The sequence below is a fragment of the Hyla sarda genome, chromosome 7, assembly GCF_029499605.1.
Source record: "Hyla sarda isolate aHylSar1 chromosome 7, aHylSar1.hap1, whole genome shotgun sequence".
NCBI classification, from domain to species: Eukaryota; Metazoa; Chordata; class Amphibia; order Anura; family Hylidae; genus Hyla; species Hyla sarda.
Genome location: NC_079195.1, coordinates 2584441 through 2607726, shown reverse-complemented (window position 1 = coordinate 2607726; position 23286 = coordinate 2584441). Strand labels below are relative to the sequence as shown.

The following is a 23286-nucleotide window of genomic DNA, read 5'->3' as shown; positions in this document are numbered from 1 at the left end:
ACTGGTTCTTATCTATGACGTTCATCACCACATGTGAAATGTATATTATATATTCCAGGTATTGTAGGGAATACAATGTCTACTCTGTGTTTATGGTTTATTCTAGAACTTGTCGTGGACCTTCCATTGGTTATTACACATCTAGTAAACCTCCAACCAATTTGTAGGGGGTTTTGTTATAGGGGTAAAAAAAAATGTTAAATCACCTGGTGCCAGAAAGATAAACACATTAGTAAATTACTTCTATTTCAAAATCTTAATCCTTCCAGTACTTATCAACTGCTTTATGCTATACAAGTTGTGTAGTTCTTACCAGTCTGACCACAGTGCTCTCTGCTGACACCTCTGTCCATGTTGGGAACTGTCCAGAGCAGGAGAGGTTTGCTCTGGGGATTTGATCCTGCTCTGGACAGTTCCTGACATGGACAGAGGTGTTAGCCAAGAGCACTGTGGTCAGACTGGAAAGAACTACACAACTTCCTGTGGCGCATACAGCAGCTGATAAGTACTGTGGGATTAAGTTTTTTTTAATAGAAGTAATTTACAAATCTGTTTAACTTTCTGCCACCATTCAATTTGAAAACATTTCTTTTCCACTTGTTTCCACCGGAGTTCCCCTTTAAAGGGGCACTGCGGCCCAAAGACATCTTATCCCCTATCCAAAGGATAGGGCATAAGATGCCTGATCATGGGGGTCCCGCCGCTGGGGACCCCCGAAATCTTTCATGCAGCACCCCGCTATCATCAGCCTCCGGAGCGAACATCGCTCCAGGTCTGATGAATCACGATCAGGGGTCGGAGTATTGTGACATCACGGCTCCGCCCCCGCGTGGTGTTACGCTCCGCCCCCTCAATGCAAGCCTATGGGAGGGGACATCTGCCACGCCCCCTCCCATAGGCTTGCATTGAGGGGGTGGAGCATGACATCACATGGGGGCGGAGCCGTGATGTCACAATACTCCAGCCCCGTGATTCATCAGACCAGGAGCGATGTTCGCTCCGGAGGCTGATGATAGCGGGGTGCTGCATGAAAGATTTCGGGGGTCCCCAGCGGCGGGACCCCCATGATCAGGCATCTTATCCTCTATCCTTTGGATAGGGGATAAGATGTCTTAGGGCCGGAGTACCCCTTTAAGTGTATCTTCTGTATCTATACAATCCTAGGACTTGTCGTCTTCATGATAAAGCTTCATGTATTCATGGACTTTACTAAACATTGGTTATTACATATGTGGTTTATCACCATGGGGTCCCCAAAAATTTAGTCCCAGGACTATGCCACAAGGATAAACATTATAGACATTATAAGACGCGGGGGGTGAGGACAACTTTAGATCTGAAGCCCATTAGAGAGCCCGATGTTTACGTTTGAGAACATTTCATGTTTCTTGGTTCTCTAAAATATTCCTTTGACATGGAACGTCCAATGAGAGTGGAAACCAAGAATGGAAATAGTGGTAACTGGTCCACCCCATCTGTATCCCACCCATCTGTATCCCCCCATCTGTATCCCACCCATCTGTATCCCACCCATCTGCATCCCCCATCTGTATCCCCCCATCTGTATCCCACCCATCTGTATCCCACCCATTTGCATCCCCCATCTGTATCCCACCCATCTGTATCCCCCCATCTGTATCCCACCCATCTATATCCCCCCATCTGTATCCCACCCATCTGTATCCCACCCATCTGTATCCCCCCATCTGTATCCCACCCATCTGTATCCCACCCATCTGCATCCCCCATCTGTATCCCACCCATCTGTATCCCACCCATCTGCATCCCCCCATCTGTATCCCACCCATCTGTATCCCCCATCTGTATCCCACCCATTTGTATCCCCCTTCTGTATCCCACCCATCTGTATCCCCCCAACTGTATCCCCCCATCTGTATCCCCCCCATAAATATGTTTCTGAAGCAGTTGGATAAAAGGTGTGTAGTACTGAGGGTGTCATGTAATCTGTCTCCTCCACTGGTTCCATCTCGGACCCCTGGGGGCCTCCAAAATAAGAAGTCTTATCTATTGTATGTGATGTATACAGGGTCTATTGTACTTGATGAATAAAGACTAAGCTTGAGGGAGACATCAATTCACCGCGCACAGATAAGTCATGGAGTCTTGTCACTTCTTAGCTGTCCACCTGCAAAATAAAGCTGTGAGGAGACAAGAAAAGGGCCACACGAGACCGCACCGACTAGACAGTGATGGAGATTGAGTGTTCTCGGTGGAGAGACGCTCTTCTCGTAGGTTGTGCAGAGTTAGGGGCAACGTTAATAGAAGCTTGTGACTAGGACTGAAGAAACTTCTCGTGTGCTATCACTGAACTCCTGGAGGGTCCACATCTGAAGAACATGGTCTTGTTAAGTAGTCTTGAGGACACGCCATGAGTAGTACCCATAATACGAGAACCTCATTTTGCTCGTATGGCATCCATGTGGTTGAATTTGGTTGAGCTTGATGGACATGATCGTGTCGTCTACTTTCTTTCAGATCCTTCCGCCTGTTTCGGATCTTCTGACGTCGGACATTGGACGTCAAGCCTTCTGGACGTGCCTCGGCTCCCTCAGACGGACGTCTCGGGGAAGAGCCCTGCCCTGCGCGGTGTCATGGTCAGCCTGGAGACGGCCACTCTCTGGGAGACGTTCAACAGCCTTGGAACAGAGATGATTGTGACTAAAGCCGGAAGGTGAGAAAGTCTTCTACTGGGTCGATGGTGAGGTTCTATCTAGGCTAGACTTTCCTTCACCCAAACATTCACTGTCCTAGTTCTGGATCTGAAAACCAAAGGAGGGCAGCTGGTTCTCCGAAATACCCCGACACCCTAGACCGTTAGTCACCAAACTGTAGCCCTTCAGACAGGGGCGTTGATATGGGGGCTAATGGGGCTGGAGCCCCAGGTCTCTGGCCTATAGCCCCTGGTCTCAGGCTGCCTGTTACGCCGAGCGCTCCGGGTCCCTGCTCTTCCCCGGAGCGCTCGCGGCGTTCTTCTCCGTGCAGCGCCCCGGTCAGACCCGCTGACCGGGAGCGCTGCACTAGTGTCACCGGCGGGGATGCGATCAGCGTAGCGGGACGCGCCCGCCCGCGGGTCGCATCCCAATCTTCTCACCTGCCCCGTCCTCTGTCTGCTCAGTCCCGGCGCGCGCGCCGGCTCTCTAAGATTTAAAGGGCCAGTGCACCACTAATTGGTGCCTGGCCCAATCAGTGTCAATTAAATTCCCTGCTCATGTGTATATAAACCCACTTCCCCTTCCTGTCCTTGCCGCATCTTTTTGCCTAGTGCCAGTGAAAGCGTTTTGTATTTGCCCTTACCAGTGTTTCCAGACCTTCTGCCGTTGCCCTTGACTACGAACCTTGCCGCCTGCCCTGACCTTCTCCTATGTCTGACCTCACCTCTGTCTAGTCCTCCTGTACCACGCCAGTCTCAGCAGTCAGTGAGGTTGAGCCCCTACCGATGGACACGACCTGGTTGCTACCGCCGCAGCAAGACCATCCCGCTTTGCGACGGGCTCTGGTGAAAACCAGTAGCAACTTAGAACCGGTCCTCCGGTATGGTCCACGCCAATCCCTCACAGACACAGAGGATCCACCACCAGCCTGCCGAATCCTGACAGTAGATCCGGCCATGGATCCCGCTGAGGTGCCGCTGCCAAGTCTCGCTGACCTAACCACGGTTGTCGCCCAGCAATCCCATCAGATCGCCCAACAAGGACAGCAGCTGTCGCAGTTGACCGCCATGCTACAGCAGCTTCTGCCTCTACAGCAGAAACCATCTCCTCCGCCAGCTCCTGCTTCTCCTCCGCAGCAAGTTGCCACTTCCAGACTCCGCTTGTCCCTACCTGACAAGTTCGATGGGAACTCTAAGTTGTGCCGAGGCATCTTGTCCCAATGTTCCTTGCACTTGGAGATGATGTCGGACCTATTTCCCACTGAACGGTCTAAGGTGGCTTTCGTGGTCAGTCTCCTGTCTGGAAATGCCTTGTCATGGGCCACACCGCTCTGGGACCGCAACGATCCTGCCACTGCTACTATCCAGTCCTTCTTCGCTGAAGTTCGTAGTGTCTTTGAGGAGCCAGCCCGGGCCTCCTCAGCCGAGACTGCTTTGCTGAACCTCGTCCAAGGGAGTTCTTCCATGGGCGAATACGCCATCCAGTTTTGTACCCTCGCCTCAGAGCTATCCTGGAACAATGAAGCCCTCTGCGCGACCTTCAAGAAAGGCTTATCCAGCAACATCAAAGATGTACTGGCCGCACGTGAAATTCCTGCTAACCTGTCTGAACTTATCCATTTGGCCACCCGCATCGACATGCGTTTTTCTGAAAGACACCAGGAGCTCCGCCAGGAAAAGGACCTTGATCTCTGGGTACCTCTCTCCCAGATTTCTTTGCAATCTACCCCTCTGCCTCCCGCCGAGGAGGCTATGCAAGTGGATCGGTCTTGCCTGACCCATGAAGAGAGGTCTCGTTGCAGAGATGAAAATTTATGCCTGTACTGCGCTAGTACCGAACATTTCCTAGTGGACTGCCCTATTTGTCCCCCGCGTCTGGGTAACGCAGGCACGGACCATGTTCACGTGGGAGTAGCGTCTCTTGGTGTGAATTCTGCTTCTTCACATCTCACTGTGCCTGTGCGGATTTCTCCTTCCGCCAACTCCTCCTTCTCAGCTGTGGCCTTCTTGGACTCTGGTTCTGCAGGAAATTTTATTTTGGCCTCTTTTGTTAATAAGTTCAGCATCCCAGTAACCCGTCTCGTCAAACTGCTCTCTATCTCTTCTGTTAATGGAGAAAAATTGGACTGCACTGTGCGCTACCGCACTGAACCCCTGCCCATGAGCATTGGACTTCACCATGAAAAAATTTAATTTTTCGTTCTGCCTAACTGCACCTTCTTCTCGGCCTGCCATGGCTCCAACGTCATGCTCCTACCCTTGACTGGACCACCGGGGAGATCAAAAGTTGGGGTCCTTCTTGTCTCAAACGATGCCTCACATCTGCTTCCATTTGTCAAAACCCTGTGGCTCCACCTATACCGGGTCTTCCCAAGGTTTACCAGGACTTTTCTGATGTTCTCTGCAAAAAGCAAACAGAGATCTTACCTCCTCATAGCCTCCTTCCTGGTACCACCCTGCCCCGTGGCAAGATTCACCCTCTGCCCCCCCTCCCCATTCCCACTTCTTCTGGAGTTCCTGCCGTAGATGAAGTAACCCGGGACTTCTCCGTTATCTGGAGGGAGACTCAAGAGTCGCTCCCACTGGCCTCGTCTCGTATGAAGAGACAGGCAGATAAAAAGAGGGGAAGACCTAAGGGGGGGGGGTACTGTTACGCCGAGCGCTCCGGGTCCCTGCTCCTCCCCGGAGCACTCGCGACATTCGTCTCCGTGACCCGCTGACCGGGAGCGCTGCACTAGTGTCACAGGCGGGGATGCGACCCGCGGGTCGCATCCCAATCTCCTCACCTGCCCCGTCCTCTGTCTGCTCAGTCCCGGCGCGCGCAGCCCTGCTCTCTAGGGCACGCAAGCCGGCTCTCTAAGATTTAAAGGGCCAGTGCACCACTAATTGGTGCCTGGCCTAATCAGTGTCAATTAGCTTCCCTGCTCATGTGTATATAAAACCACTTCCCCTTCCTGTCCTTGCCGGATCTTGTTGCCTAGTGCCAGTGAAAGCGTTTTGTATTTGCCCTTACCAGTGTTTCCAGACCTTCTGCCGTTGCCCTTGACTACGAACCTTGCCGCCTGCCCTGACCTTCTCCTATGTCTGACCTCGCCTCTGTCTAGTCCTCCTGTAACACGCCAGTCTCAGCAGTCAGTGAGGTTGAGCCGCTACCGGTGGACACGACCTGGTTGCTACCGCCGCAGCAAGACCATCCCGCTTTGCGGCGGGCTCTGGTGAAAACCAGTAGCAACTTAGAACCGGTCCTCCGGTACGGTCCACGCCAATCCCTCACTGACACAGAGGATCCACCACCAACCTGCCGAATCCTGACACTGACGCAGTTTTTTTGTAATTATTACGTGGTTGGCTTTCTCTGTTGTTTTGCTCTCTGTGTCTAGCAGCAGTCTCAGGAAATTTTTGACTTTCAGGCTTGGCGTGGAGAGCGGGAGAACAGCATTTGTGCTGCACACCTATCGCCATTCACATTGCCCCTGCGCCGCACATCTCTCTGCTGCTCACATATATATATATATTGTATATGTTGCGGTGGTAATGATGGTGGTTGTCAGTCTGTCGGGGGCGTGTCTGAGGGTTGGCTAGTGGCATGTCTTAGGGTATGGTTAGGGGCGTGGCTGGGCTTTGGGCTTTAGCCTTGGGTCTTTTGAAGTGCTAGTAAAGCCTCGGCCTTCAGATGTTGCAAAACACCCACTTCCAGCATACCTGGACAGCCAACGGCTGTCCGGGCATGATGGAAGATGGGGTTTTGCAACATATGGAGGTCCACTGTTTGGAGAACACCAGTCTAGACAAACGCTATGCCCCCGATATAGACAATTTTTCATGATGAATATTGACATGAATGTGAAGTTTTTGATGTCCGTGGTATTTATCTTTTACGTAGGAGGATGTTCCCGCTCTTCCAAGTTCGTATTTGGGGAATGGACCCTACCGCAGAGTATTCCCTTCTTCTAGACTTCTTACCAGTGGGAGACAAAAGATACAGGTCAGTATTAGAGAAGACAACCGACTGACCGTATAGGTTATATATGGGGTCATACATCTACGGTATTATGACCAAGAGCTTAGAACATGTGGAAGATACTAAACCAAGGTCCCACGAGAGTATAATGGTCCTGAAACCAACAATATCCATCAAATATAAGTACATTTCTTCTCTTTTTTTTTAGGAAAAGTTCCCAAAAATGTATCTTTTATATAGAACTGGTTGTCTCCTCTGTAGACCAGTCCCATACACAAGCTGACGAGACTTCTGACTTATCTCGAGAACAATTCATTATGATGATATTTTTTGTCAATATCGAAGAGACATCAGATCATTAGAAAGAAAAGTGAATTACATTAAAAATCTAATAGTCTCTGTAAACTATAGTGTCTTAGAATGTGATTTATGTGGGACGATCCCTAGAATACATCTTCCTGTTTAAATAGGAACAAAGCCATTTCCACCCCACAACTGAGCCAAACCCATGGACTTCGAGAGGACTGGATGATACTGTACTCTAATTTATCGAAGTCTTACCACCCCGCTCGTAACCACCCCACTCCAGAACACCCCTAACTCCAACCCACTCCTATCCGCCCCTTCACCCTGCTCCTAACCACCCCTAACTCCACCCCCCTATAAACCAATCCTAACTTCACCCCGCTATTAACCAACCCCAACTCCACCCCGCTATTAACCATATCCCAGCATGCCCTTTGGTGATCAGTACATGCTGGGAGTTGTAGTTTTGCAATAGCTGGAGGCACACTGGTTGGAAAATACTGAGTTAGGTAACAGAACCTAACTCAAGATTTTCCAACCAGTTTGCCCCCCCCCCCCCCCCCCCCATGTGAATGTACAGGGTACATTCACACGGGCAAGTTTACAGTGAGTTTCCTGCTTCAAGTTTGAGCTGCAGCAAATTTTCCGCAGCAGCTCAAACTCCTAGCGGGAAACTCACCGTAAACCCCCGCCTGTGTGAATGTACCCTAAAAACACTACACTACACTACACTAACACATAATAAAGGGTAAAACACTACATATACACCCCCTTACACTGTACCGCCCCCCCCCCCCCCAAAAAAAAAGAAAAACGTATTGTACGGCAGTGATTCCAAAACGGAGCCTCCAGCTGTTGCAAAACAACAACTCCCAGCATTTCCGGACAGCCACTGACTGTCCAGGCATGCTGGGAGTTTAGCAACAGCTGGAGGCACTCTATTTGGGAATCACCGGCATAGAATATTTTTGGTAGCGGAGGAATAATTTAGGCCTCAAATACACATGCCACTTTTTCACTTCGGAGCCCTGTAATATTTCAAGGAAACCGTTTAGGGCCACATATGGAGTATTTCTGTACTTGGGAGCAATTGCCTTACAAATTTTGGGGGGCTTTTTCTCCTTTTACCCCTTATGAAAAGGAAACGTTGGGGGCTACACCAGCCTGTTAGTGTAAAAAAATAAAAATGTTTACACTAACATGCTGGTGTTGCCCCATACTTTTCATTTTCACAAGAGGTAAAAGGAAAAAAAGACCCCCAAAATTTGTAACGCAATTTCTCCTGAGTACAGAAATACCCCATATGTGGTCGTAAAATGCTCTGCGGGCGCACAACAAGGCTCAGGAGTGAGAGCGCACCATGTACATTTGAGGCCTAAATTGGTGATTTGCACAGGGGTGGCTGATTTTACAGCGGTTCTAACATAAACGCAAAAAAATAAATTCCCACATGTGACCCCATTTTGAAAACTACACCCCTCACGGAATGTAACGAGCTGTATAGTGAGCCTGAACACCCCACAGGTGTTTGACGAATGTTCATTAAAGTTAGATAGGAAAATGAAAAAAAAAAAAATTTCACAAAAATGCTGGTGTTACCCTAAATTTTTCATTTTCACAAGGGTAAATAGGAAAAAAGCCTCCCGAAAATTTGTAACCCCCATTTCTTCTGAGTAAGAACATACCCCATGTGTGGATGTAAAGTGCTCTACTGGCGCACTACAATGCTCAGAAGAGAGGGAGCGCCATTGGGCTTTTGGAGAGAAAATTTGTCCGGAATTGAAGGCCACGTGTGTTTACAAAGCCCCCATAGTGCCAGAACAATGGACCCCCCCCACATGTGACCCCATTTTGGAAACTACACCCCTCATGTAATGTAATAAGAGGTGCAGTGAGCATTTACGCCCCACAGGTGTCTGACAGATTTTTGGAACAGTAGTCCATGAAAATGAAAAATGTAATTTTTCATTTGCACAGCCCACTGTTCCAAAGATCTGTCAAATGCCAGTGGGGTGTAAATGCTCATTGCACCCCTTATTAAATTCTGTGAGGGGCGTGGTTTCCAAAATGGAGTCACATGTCGGGGGAGGGGGGTGCATTGTTCTGGCACCACAGGGGGCTTTGTAAACGCACATGGTCCCCGACTTACATTCCAAACAAATTCTCTCTCCAAAAGCTCAATGGCGCTCCTTCTCTTCTGAGCATTGTAGTTCGCCCGCAGAGCACTTTACATCTACATATAGGGTATTTCCATACTCAGAAGAAATGGTTTTACAGATTTTGGTGGACTTTTTCTCCTATTACCCCTTGTAAAAATATAAAATTTGGGTCTACAAGTACATGCGAGTGTAAAAAATGAAGATTTTGAATTTTACACATCCGACTTTAACGAAAAGTTGTCAAACACCTGTGGGATGTTAAGGCTCACTGTTCCCCTTGTTATGTTCCTTTCCAAAATGGTATGCCATTTTTTTTTTTTTTTTTTGCTGTGCTGGCAGCATAGGGGCTTCCTAAATGTGACATGCCCCCCAAAAACCATTTCAGCAAAATTCACTCTCCAAAATCCCACTATTGCTCCTTCCCTTCTGAGCCCTCTACTGCGCCCACAGAGTACTTTACATCCACATATGAGGTATTTCCTTACTTGAAAGAAATTGGATTACAAATTTTGGGGGGCTTTTCCTCCTTTTACCCCTTGTAAAAGTTTAAAAACTGGGTCTACATGAACATGCGAGTGTAAAAAATGAAGATTTTGAATTTTCTCCCTCACTTTGCTGCTATTCTCAGTGAAACACCTAAAGGGTTAACACACTTTCTGAATGTCATTTTGGATACTTTGAGGGGTACAGTTTCTATAATGGGGTAATTTATGGGTAATTTCTAATATGAAGGCCCTTCAAATCCACTTCAAACCTGAACTGGTCCCTGAAAAATTCCGATTTTTAAAATTTTGTGAAAAATTTGAAAATTGCTGCTGAACTTTGAAGCCGCTGATGTCTTCCAAAAGTAAAAACATGTCAACTTTATGATGCAAATATAAAGTAGACATATTGTATATAATAATATAAAGATATCTCCTGTATGATGGTGACATAAAGTAGACATATTGTATATGTGAATCAATATATAATTTATTTGGAATATTCATTTTCCTGATAAGCAGAGAGCTTCAAAGTTAGAAAATGCTAAATTTAAAAAATTTTCATGAAATTTTGGAATTTTTCACCAAGAAATGATGCAAGTATTGACGGAAATTTACCACTAACATAAAGTAGAATATGTCACGAAAAAACAATCTCGGAATCAGAATGAAAGGTAAAAGCATCAGAGTTATTACTGCTTAAAGTGACATTGGTCATAATGGGCTGTGTCCTTAAGGGTTAAATAACCCCTTCACCCCGCTCCTAACCACCCCTAACTCCTAATCACACCTTCAACCCACTCCTAATCACCACTAACTCCACCCCACTCCTATCCTCCCCTAAATCCACCCCACTCCTAACCACCCCGAACTCCATCCCGCTATTAACCACACCTTTACCCCACTCCTAATCACCACTAACTCCATCCCACTCCGAACCACCACTAAATCCACCCCACTCCGCTCTTAACCACACCTTTATCCCAACTCCTAACCACCCAAAAATACACCCTAATCATAAATTCCCTTGAATCCACTCCTTCACCCTGCTTCTAAATACTCCTAACTCCACTCTGCTCCTAACCACCCCTAAATAACCCATTCACCCCATTCCTAACCACCCCTAACTCAACCCCAATCCTAACCAGACCTTCACCCCGCTCCTATTCACCACTAACTCTACCCCGCTCCTATCCTCCCCTAACTCCACCCCGCTCCTTTCCTCCCCTAAATCCACCCCACTCTTATACTCCCCTAAATCCACCCCACTCCTAACCACCCCGCTATTAACCACAACCTTACCTCCCTCTTAACCACCCTTTACTCTACCCCGCTCCTAACCACCCTGCTCCTAACTCCCCTAAATTCACCCTGCTCCTAAATACCCTTGAATCCACTCCTTCAACCTGCTTCTAAATACTCCTAACTCCACTCTGCTCCTAACCACCCCTAAATCCACCCTGCAACTAACTACCCTTAACTAAACCTCACCCCTATCCAAATCCCACTCCTAACTCCACCCAGCTCTTTCCCTATGTGCTCTCTGGGTGATCTCCTCACACAATAGCACCTATTATCTCTCCTATATGGACACCTATTATCTCTCCTATATGGACACCTATTATCTCTCCTATATGGACACCTATTATCTCTCCTATATGGACACCTATTATCTCTCCTATATGGACACCTATCATCTCTCCTATATGGACACCTATCATCTCTCCTATATGGACACCTATCATCTCTTCTATATGGACACCTATCATCTCTTCTATATGGACACCTATTATCTCTCCTATATGGACACCTATTATCTCTCCTATATGGACACCTATTATCTCTCCTATATGGACACCTATTATCTCTCCTATATGGACACCTATCATCTCTCCTATATGGACACCTATCATTTCTCCTATATGGACACCTATTATCTCTCCTATATGGACACCTATCATCTCTCCTATATGGACACCTATTATCTCTCCTATATGGACACCTATTATCTCTCCTATATGGACACCTATTATCTCTCCTATATGGACACCTATCATCTCTCCTATATGGACACCTATTATCTCTCCTATATGGACACCTATTATCTCTCCTATATGGACACCTATTATCTCTTCTTTATGGACACCTATCATCATCTCTCCTATATGGACACCTATTATCTCTCCTATATGGACACCTATTATCTCATCTATATGGACACCTATTATCTCTCCTATATGGACACCTATTATCTCTTTTACACTGCTCAAAAAAATTAAGGGAACACTTAAACACCACAATGTAACTCCAAGTCACTGACACTTGTGTGAACTCCCACTTTCCACCCAGGAAGAACACTGATTGACATCAATTTCACATGGAACAGACAACAGGTGGAAATTATAGGCAAAAAGTAAGACACCCCAATAAAGGAGTGGTTCTGCAGGTGGTGACCACAGACCACTTCTCAGTTCCTGTGCTTCCTGGCTGATGTTTTGGTCACTTTTGAATGCTGGCGGTGTCTTTCTATATAGACACCTATCATCTCTTCTATATGGACACCTATCATCTCTTTATAGTCACCTATCATCTCTTCTATCATCTCTTCTCATCTATCCTACATCATTTCGATGTGACTTTCTCCACAGGTACGCGTTCCACTCCTCTTCCTGGCTGGTCTCAGGCACCGCGGATCCAGCTCCTCCTGGGCGTCTTCACTTCCACCCCGATTCTCCGGCACGAGGATCTCATTGGATGAGACAAACTGTTTCTTTTGACCGACTTAAACTGACCAACAATGCCCAGGATATGAGAGGACATGTGAGACACTCTACAATATATAATACGGCTCCCGCTTTTCATACAGTATATTGTTTACTTGTGTTCAGTCTTTATTTGTATCCAACCCATAAACACATATGACAACCCATAACCATATACAACAACACATAAATCATATACGACAACCCATAAACATATACTACAACCCATAATCATATACGGCAACCCATAAAAATATACAACAACCCATATATACGACAACCTATAAACATATACTACAACCCATTATCATATACAACAACCCATAAATCACATACGATAACCCATAAACACATAAAACAACACATAATCATATACAACAACCATGAAATCACATACGATAACCCATAAACACATACAACAACCCATAATCATATACAACAACCCAGAAATCATATACGACAACCCCTTATCATATACGACAACCCGTAATCATATAAAACAACCCATAATCATATACTACAACCCCTAAACATATACTACAACCCATAATCATATACAACAACCCATAATCATATACTACAACCCATAATCATATACATCAACCCATAATCATATACTACAACCCATAAACATATACTACAACCCATAATCATATACATCAACCCATAATCATATACGACAACCCATAAACATATACTACAACCCATTATCATATACAACAACCCATAAATCACATACGACAACCCATAAACCGCATACGATAACCCTTAAACACATACAACAACCCATAATCATATACAACAACCAAGCAATCACATACGATAACCCATAAACACATACAACAACCCATAATCATATACAACAACCCAGAAATCATATACAACAACCCCTTATCATATACGACAACCCATAATCATATACAACAACCCATAATCATATACTACAACCCATAAACATATACGACAACCCATAATCATATACATCAACCCCTTATCATATACGATAACCCATAATATTATACAACACCCCATAATTATATAGTGCAACCCATAATCATGCACGATAACCCATAATAATATGCTACAGCCCATTATCATATACGACACCCCATAATAATATACTACATTCCATAATAATATACGATAACCCATAATAATATTGTACATCCCACTATCAACAGTTTTTAACAATTCATTTACCAGGCTCTAATAAGCTTTTAGTATTTTTAACCCTTTCGAAGCTGGAGATACTTTTTCCATCATACGACCATTCACTATAAGACCCCGATGAGATCTTTCTCCCCGCGGTCCTGTATACGGATGAGAAGGGAATACAATGGGTACTATACGCGCTCCTTTAGTAGTGTTTAGTACATAGGCGGTCCTGTATACAGATGAGAAGGGAATACAATGGGTACTATGCACGCTCCTTTAGTAGTGTTTAGTACATAGGCGGTCCTGTATACAGATGAGAAGGGAATACAATGGGTACTATGCGCGCTCCTTTAGTAATGTTTAGTACATAGGCGGTCCTGTATACGGATGAGAAGGGAATACAATGGGTACTATGCACGCTCCTTTAGTAATGTTTAGTACATAGGCGGTCCTGTATACGGATGAGAAGGGAATGCAATGGGTACTATGCGCGCTCCTTTAGTAGTGTTTAGTACATAAGCGGTTCTGTATACAGATGAGAAGGGAATACAATGGATACTATGCACGCTCCTTTAGTAGTGTTTAGTACATAGGCGGTCCTGTATACGGATGAGAAGGGAATACAATGGGTACTATGCACGCTCCTTTAGTAATGTTTAGTACATAGGCGGTCCTGTATACGGATGAGAAGGGAATACAATGGGTACTATGCACGCTCCTTTAGTAGTGTTTAGTACATAGGCGGTCCTGTATACGGATGAGAAGGGAATACAATGGGTACTATGCGCGCTTCTTTAGTAATGTTTAGTACATAGGCGGTCCTGTATACGGATGAGAAGGGAATACAATGGGTACTATGCACACTCCTTTAGTAATGTTTAGTACATAGGCGGTCTAGTATACGGATGAGAAGGGAATACAATAGGTACTATGCACGCTCCTTTAGTAGTGTTTAGTACATAAGCGGTCCTGTATACGGATGAGAAGGGAATACAATGGGTATTATGCACGCTCCTTTAGTAGTGTTTAGTACATAGGCGGTCCTGTATACAGAGGAGAAGGGAATACAATGGATAATATGCACGCTCCTTTAGTAGTGTTTAGTACATAGGTGGTCCTGTATACGGATGAGAAGGGAATACAATGGGTACTATGCACGCTCCTTTAGTAATGTTTAGTACATAGGCGGTCCTGTATACGGAAGAGAAGAAGGGAATACAATGGGTACTATGCGCGCTCCTTTAGTAATGTTAAGTACATAGGCGGTTCTGTATACAGATGAGAAGGGAATACAATGGGTACTATGCGCGCTCCTTTAGTAGTGTTTAGTACATAGGCGGTCCTGTATACAGATGAGAAGGGAATACAATGGGTACTATGCACGCTCCTTTAGTAATGTTTAGTACATAAGCGGTCCAGTGTACGGATGAGAAGGGAATACAATGGGTACTATGCGCACTCCTTTAGTAGTGTTTAGTACATAAGCGGTCCTGTATACGGATGAGAAGGGAATACAATGGGTACTATGCGCGCTCCTTTAGTAGTGTTTAGTACATAAGCGGTCCTGTATACGGATGAGAAGGGAATACAATGGGTATTATGAACGCTCCTTTAGTAGTGTTTAGTACATAGGCGGTCCTGTATACAGAGGAGAAGGGAATACAATGGATAATATGCACGCTCCTTTAGTAGTGTTTAGTACATAGGCGGTCCTGTATACGGAAGAGAAGAAGGGAATACAATGGGTACTATGCACGCTCCTTTAGTAGTGTTTAGTACATAGGCGATCCTGTATACGGATGAGAAGGGAATACAATGGGTACTATGCACGCTCCTTTAGTAGTGTTTAGTACATAGGCGGTCCTGTATACGGAAGAGAAGAAGGGAATACAATGGGTACTATGCACGCTCCTTTAGTAGTGTTTAGTACATAGGCGGTCCTGTATACAGATGAGAAGGGAATACAATGGGTACTATGCACGCTCCTTTAGTAGTGTTTAGTACATAGGCGGTCCTGTATACAGATGAGAAGGGAATACAATGGGTACTATGCACGCTCCTTTAGTAGTGTTTAGTACATAGGCGGTCCTGTATACAGAGGAGAAGGGAATACAATGGGTACTATGCGCGCTCCTTTAGTAATGTTTAGTACATAGGCGGTCCTGTATACGGATGAGAAGGGAATACAATGGGTACTATGCACGCTCCTTTAGTAATGTTTAGTACATAGGCGGTCCTGTATACGGATGAGAAGAAGGGAATACAATGGGTACTATGCGCGCTCCTTTAGTAGTGTTTAGTACATAGGCGGTCCTGTATACAGATGAGAAGGGAATATAATGGGTACTATGCACGCTCCTTTAGTAATGTTTAGTACATAGGCGGTCCTGTATAGGGATGAGAAGGGAATACAATGGATACTATGCACGCTCCTTTAGTAGTGTTTAGTACATAGGCGGTCCTGTATACGGATGAGAAGGGAATACAATGGGTACTATGCGCGCTCCTTTAGTAATGTTTAGTACATAGGCGGTCCTGTATACGGATGAGAAGGGAATACAATGGGTACTATGCACGCTCCTTTAGTAATGTTTAGTACATAGGCGGTCCTGTATACGGATGAGAAGAAGGGAATACAATGGGTACTATGTGCGCTCCTTTAGTAGTGTTTAGTACATAGGCGGTCCTGTATACAGATGAGAAGGGAATACAATAGGTACTATGCACGCTCCTTTAATAGTGTTTAGTACATAGGCGGTCCTGTATACAGATGAGAAGGGAATACAATGGGTACTATGCGCGCTCCTTTAGTAATGTTTAGTACATAGGCGGTCCTGTATACAGATGAGAAGGGAATACAATGGGTACTATGCACGCTCCTTTAGTAGTGTTTAGTACATAAGCGGTCCTGTATACGGATGAGAAGGGAATACAATGGGTACTATGCGCGCTCCTTTAGTAATGTCTAGTACATAGGCGGTCCTGTATACGGATGAGAAGGGAATACAATGGGTACTATGCGCGCTCCTTTAGTAGTGTTTAGTACATAGGCGATCCTGTATACGGATGAGAAGGGAATACAATGGGTACTATGCGCGCTCCTTTAGTAATGTTTAGTACATAGGCGGTCTAGTATACGGATGAGAAGGGAATACAATGGGTACTATGCACGCTCCTTTAGTAGTGTTTAGTACATAAGCGGTCCTGTATACGGATGAGAAGGGAATACAATGGGTACTATGCACGCTCCTTTAGTAGTGTTTAGTACATAAGCGGTCCTGTATACAGAGGAGAAGGGAATACAATGGATACTATGCACGCTCCTTTAGTAGTGTTTAGTACATAGGCGGTCCTGTATACAGATGAGAGGGGAATACAATGGGTACTATGCACGCTCCTTTAGTAGTGTTTAGTATATAGGCGGTCCTGTATACAGATGAGAGGGGAATACAATGGGTACTATGCACGCTCCTTTAGTAGTGTTTAGTACATAGGCGGTCCTGTATACAGAGGAGAAGGGAATACAATGGATACTATGCACGCTCCTTTAGTAGTGTTTAGTATATAGGCGGTCCTGTATACAGATGAGAGGGGAATACAATGGGTACTATGCACGCTCCTTTAGTAGTGTTTAGTACATAGGCGGTCCTGTATACAGAGGAGAAGGGAATACAATGGGTACTATGCACGCTCCTTTAGTAGTGTTTAGTATATAGGCGGTCCTGTATACAGATGAGAGGGGAATACAATGGGTACTATGCACGCTCCTTTAGTAGTGTTTAGTACATAGGCGGTCCTGTATACAGAGGAGAAGGGAATACAATGGATACTATGCACGCTCCTTTAGTAGTGTTTAGTACATAGGCGGTCCTGTATACGGATGAGAAGAAGGGAATACAATGGGAACTATGCGCGCTCCTTTAGTAATGCTAAGTATATAGGTGGTCCTGTATACGGATGAGAAGGGAATACAATGGATACTATGCACGCTCCTTTAGTAATGTTTAGTATATAGGCGGTCCTGTATAGGGATGAGAAGGGAATACAATGGATACTATGCACGCTCCTTTAGTAGTGTTTAGTACATAGGCGGTCCTGTATACGGATGAGAAGGGAATACAATGGGTACTATGCGCGCTCCTTTAGTAATGTTTAGTACATAGGCGGTCCTGTATACGGATGAGAAGGGAATACAATGGGTACTATGCACGCTCCTTTAGTAATGTTTAGTACATAGGCGGTCCTGTATACGGATGAGAAGAAGGGAATACAATGGGTACTATGCGCGCTCCTTTAGTAGTGTTTAGTACATAGGCGGTCCTGTATACAGATGAGAAGGGAATATAATGGGTACTATGCATGCTCCTTTAGTAATGTTTAGTACATAGGCGGTCCTGTATACGGATGAGAAGAAGGGAATAAAATGGGTACTATGCGCACTCCTTTAGTAATGTTTAGTACATAGGCGGTCCTGTATACGGATGAGAAGGGAATACGATGGGTACTATGCGCGCTCCTTTAGTAATGTTTAGTACATAAGCGGTCCTGTATACGGATGAGAAGGGAATACGATGGGTACTATGCACACTCCTTTAGTAATGTTTAGTACATAGGCGGTCCTGTATACGGATGAGAAGGGAATACAATGGGTACTATGCGCGCTCCTTTAGTAATGTTTAGTACATAGGCGGTCCTGTATACGGATGAGAAGGGAATACAATGGGTACTATGCGCGCTCCTTTAGTAATGTTTAGTACATAGGCGGTCCTGTATACGGATGAGAAGGGAATACAATGGGTACTATGCACGCTCCTTTAGTAATGTTTAGTACATAAGCGGTCCAGTGTACGGATGAGAAGGGAATACAATGGGTACTATGCACGCTCCTTTAGTAATGTTTAGTACATAGGCGGTCTAGTATACGGATGAGAAGGGAATACAATAGGTACTATGCACGCTCCTTTAGTAGTGTTTAGTACATAAGCGGTCCTGTATACGGATGAGAAGGGAATACAATGGGTATTATGCACGCTCCTTTAGTAGTGTTTAGTACATAGGCGGTCCTGTATACAGAGGAGAAGGGAATACAATGGATAATATGCACGCTCCTTTAGTAGTGTTTAGTACATAGGTGGTCCTGTATACGGATGAGAAGGGAATACAATGGGTACTATGCACGCTCCTTTAGTAATGTTTAGTACATAGGCGGTCCTGTATACGGATGAGAAGGGAATACAATGGGTACTATGCGCGCTCCTTTAGTAATGTTAAGTACATAGGCGGTCCTGTATACAGATGAGAAGGGAATACAATGGGTACTATGCACGCTCCTTTAGTAATGTTTAGTACATAAGCGGTCCAGTGTACGGATGAGAAGGGAATACAATGGGTACTATGCACACTCCTTTAGTAATGTTTAGTACATAGGCGGTCTAGTATACGGATGAGAAGGGAATACAATAGGTACTATGCACGCTCCTTTAGTAGTGTTTAGTACATAAGCGGTCCTGTATACGGATGAGAAGGGAATACAATGGGTATTATGCACGCTCCTTTAGTAGTGTTTAGTACATAGGCGGTCCTGTATACAGAGGAGAAGGGAATACAATGGATAATATGCACGCTCCTTTAGTAGTGTTTAGTACATAGGTGGTCCTGTATACGGATGAGAAGGGAATACAATGGGTACTATGCACGCTCCTTTAGTAATGTTTAGTACATAGGCGGTCCTGTATACGGAAGAGAAGAAGGGAATACAATGGGTACTATGCGCGCTCCTTTAGTAATGTTAAGTACATAGGCGGTTCTGTATACAGATGAGAAGGGAATACAATGGGTACTATGCGCGCTCCTTTAGTAGTGTTTAGTACATAGGCGGTCCTGTATAGGGATGAGAAGGGAATACAATGGATACTATGCACGCTCCTTTAGTAGTGTTTAGTACATAGGCGGTCCTGTATACGGATGAGAAGGGAATACAATGGGTACTATGCGCGCTCCTTTAGTAATGTTTAGTACATAGGCGGTCCTGTATACGGATGAGAAGGGAATACAATGGGTACTATGCACGCTCCTTTAGTAATGTTTAGTACATAGGCGGTCCTGTATACGGATGAGAAGAAGGGAATACAATGGGTACTATGCGCGCTCCTTTAGTAGTGTTTAGTACATAGGCGGTCCTGTATACAGATGAGAAGGGAATATAATGGGTACTATGCACGCTCCTTTAGTAATGTTTAGTACATAGGTGGTCCTGTATATGGATGAGAAGGAAATACAATGGATACTATGCACGCTCCTTTAATAGTGTTTAGTACATAGGCGGTCCTGTATACAGATGAGAAGGGAATACAATGGGTACTATGCACGCTCCTTTAGTAGTGTTTAGTACATAGGCGGTCCTGTATACAGATGAGAAGGGAATACAATGGGTACTATGCACGCTTCTTTAGTAATGTCTAGTACATAGGCGGTCCTGTATACGGATGAGAAGGGAATACAATGGGTACTATGCGCGCTCCTTTAGTAATGTCTAGTACATAGGTGGTCCTGTATACGGATGAGAAGGGAATACAATGGGTACTATGCGCGCTCCTTTAGTAGTGTTTAGTACATAGGCGATCCTGTATACGGATGAGAAGGAAATACAATGGGTACTATGCGCGCTCCTTTAGTAATGTTTAGTATATAGGCGGTCCTGTATACGGATGAGAAGGGAATACAATGGGTACTATGCACGCTCCTTTAGTAATGTTTAGTACATAAGCGGTCCTGTATACGGATGAGAAGGGAATACAATGGGTACTATGCACGCTCCTTTAGTAATGTTTAGTACATAGGCGGTCTAGTATACGGATGAGAAGGGAATACAATGGGTACTATGTGCGCTCCTTTAGTAGTGTTTAGTACATAAGCGGTCCTGTATACGGATGAGAAGGGAATACAATGGGTACTATGCACGCTCCTTTAGTAGTGTTTAGTACATAGGCGGTCTAGTATACGGATGAGAAGGGAATACAATGGGTACTATGTGCGCTCCTTTAGTAGTGTTTAGTACATAAGCGGTCCTGTATACGGATGAGAAGGGAATACAATGGATACTATGCACGCTCCTTTAGTAGTGTTTAGTACATAGGCGGTCCTGTATACGGATGAGAAGAAGGGAATACAATGGGAACTATGCGCGCTCCTTTAGTAATGCTAAGTACATAGGTGGTCCTGTATACGGATGAGAAGGGAATACAATGGGTACTATGCGTGCTCCTTTAGTAATGTTTAGTATATAGGCGGTCCTGTATAGGGATGAGAAGGGAATACAATGGATACTATGCACGCTCCTTTAGTAGTGTTTAGTACATAGGCGGTCCTGTATACGGATGAGAAGGGAATACAATGGGTACTATGCACGCTCCTTTAGTAATGTTTAGTATATAGGCGGTCCTGTATACGGATGAGAAGGGAATACAATGGGTACTATGCGCGCTCCTTTAGTAATGTTTAGTACATAGGCGGTCCTGTATACGGATGAGAAGGGAATACAATGGGTACTATGCACGCTCCTTTAGTAATGTTTAGTACATAGGCGGTCCTGTATACGGATGAGAAGAAGGGAACACAATGGGTACTATGCGCGCTTCTTTAGTAGTGTTTAGTACATAGGCGGTCCTGTATATGGATGAGAAGGAAATACAATGGGTACTATGCACGCTCCTTTAGTAATGTTTAGTACATAGGCGGTCCTGTATACAGATGAGAAGGGAATACAATGGGTACTATGCGCGCTCCTTTAGTAGTGTTTAGTACATAGGCGGTCCTGTATACGGATGAGAAGGGAATACAATGGGTACTATGCGCGCTCCTTTAGTAGTGTTTAGTACATAGGCGGTCCTGTATACAGATGAGAAGGGAATACAATGGGTACTATGCGCACTCCTTTAGTAATGTTTAGTACATAGGCGGTCCTGTATACGGATGAGAAGGGAATACAATGGGCACTATGCGCTCTCCTTTAGTAGTGTTTAGTACATAGGCGGTCCTGTATACGGATGAGAAGAAGGGAATACAATGGGAACTATGCGCGCTCCTTTAGTAATGCTAAGTACATAGGCGGTCCTGTATACAGATGAGAAGGGAATACAATGGGTACTATGCGCGCTCCTTTAGTAATGTTTAGTATATAGGCGGTCCTGTATACGGATGAGAAGGGAATACAATGGGTACTATGCAAGTTCCTTTAGTAATGTTTAGTACATAGGCGGTCCTGTATACGGATGAGAAGGGAATACAATGGGAACTATGCGCGCTCCTTTAGTAATGTTTAGTACATAGGCGGTCCTGTATACAGATGAGAAGGGAATACGATGGGTACTATGCACGCTCCTTTAGTAGTGTTTAGTACATAGGCGGTCCTGTATACGGATGAGAAGAAGGGAATACAATGGGTACTATGCGCACTCCTTTAGTAGTGTTTAGTACATAGGCGGTCCTGTATACGGATGAGAAGGGAATACAATGGGTACTATGCGTGCTCCTTTAGTAATGTTTAGTATATAGGCGGTCCTGTATAGGGATGAGAAGGGAATACAATGGATACTATGCACGCTCCTTTAGTAGTGTTTAGTACATAGGCGGTCCTGTATACGGATGAGAAGGGAATACAATGGGTACTATGCGCGCTCCTTTAGTAATGTTTAGTACATAGGCGGTCCTGTATACGGATGAGAAGAAGGGAATACAATGGGTACTATGCGCGCTCCTTTAGTAGTGTTTAGTACATAGGCGGTCCTGTATACAGATGAGAAGGGAATATAATGGGTACTATGCACGCTCCTTTAGTAATGTTTAGTACATAGGCGGTCCTGTATACGGATGAGAAGAAGGGAACACAATGGGTACTATGCGCGCTTCTTTAGTAGTGTTTAGTACATAGGCGGTCCTGTATATGGATGAGAAGGGAATACAATGGATACTATGCACGCTCCTTTAGTAATGTTTAGTACATAGGCGGTCCTGTATATGGATGAGAAGGGAATACAATGGGTACTATGCGCGCTCCTTTAGTAATGTTTAGTACATAGGCGGTCCTGTATACGGATGAGAAGAAGGGAATACAATGGGTACTATGCGCGCTCCTTTAGTAGTGTTTAGTACATAGGCGGTCCTGTATACAGATGAGAAGGGAATATAATGGGTACTATGCACGCTCCTTTAGTAATGTCTAGTACATAGGCGGTCCTGTATACGGATGAGAAGGGAATACAATGGGTACTATGCGCGCTCCTTTAGTAATGTTTAGTACATAGGCGGTCCTGTATACGGATGAGAAGAAGGGAATACAATGGGTACTATGCGCGCTCCTTTAGTAGTGTTTAGTACATAGGCGGTCCTGTATACAGATGAGAAGGGAATATAATGGGTACTATGCACGCTCCTTTAGTAATGTTTAGTACATAGGCGGTCCTGTATACAGATGAGAAGGGAATACAATGGATACTATGCACGCTCCTTTAGTAGTGTTTAGTACATAGGCGGTCCTGTATATGGATGAGAAGGGAATACAATGGGTACTATGCACGCTCCTTTAGTAATGTCTAGTAGATAGGCGGTCCTGTATACGGATGAGAAGGGAATACAATGGGTACTATGCACGCTCCTTTAGTAATGTTTAGTACATAGGCGGTCCTGTATACAGATGAGAAGGGAATACAATGGGTACTATGCGCGCTCCTTTAGTAGTGTTTAGTACATAGGCGGTCCTGTATACGGATGAGAAGGGAATACAATGGGTACT

General features: G+C 44.9%; 1 protein-coding gene across 1 annotated transcript in view; it reads left to right on the top strand.

Annotated features, from left to right (window-relative positions):
* Nucleotides 1-23286, top strand: part of LOC130282638 (T-box transcription factor TBX10-like) — a 73336-nt gene that overhangs the window by 2783 nt on the left and 47267 nt on the right. The window contains exons 2-4 of the mRNA XM_056531085.1: nt 2497-2692; nt 6555-6656; nt 12228-12399. Of these exons, the coding sequence (XP_056387060.1) occupies nt 2497-2692; nt 6555-6656; nt 12228-12399 (470 nt within the window). The remainder of the gene's footprint in view (nt 1-2496; nt 2693-6554; nt 6657-12227; nt 12400-23286) is intronic.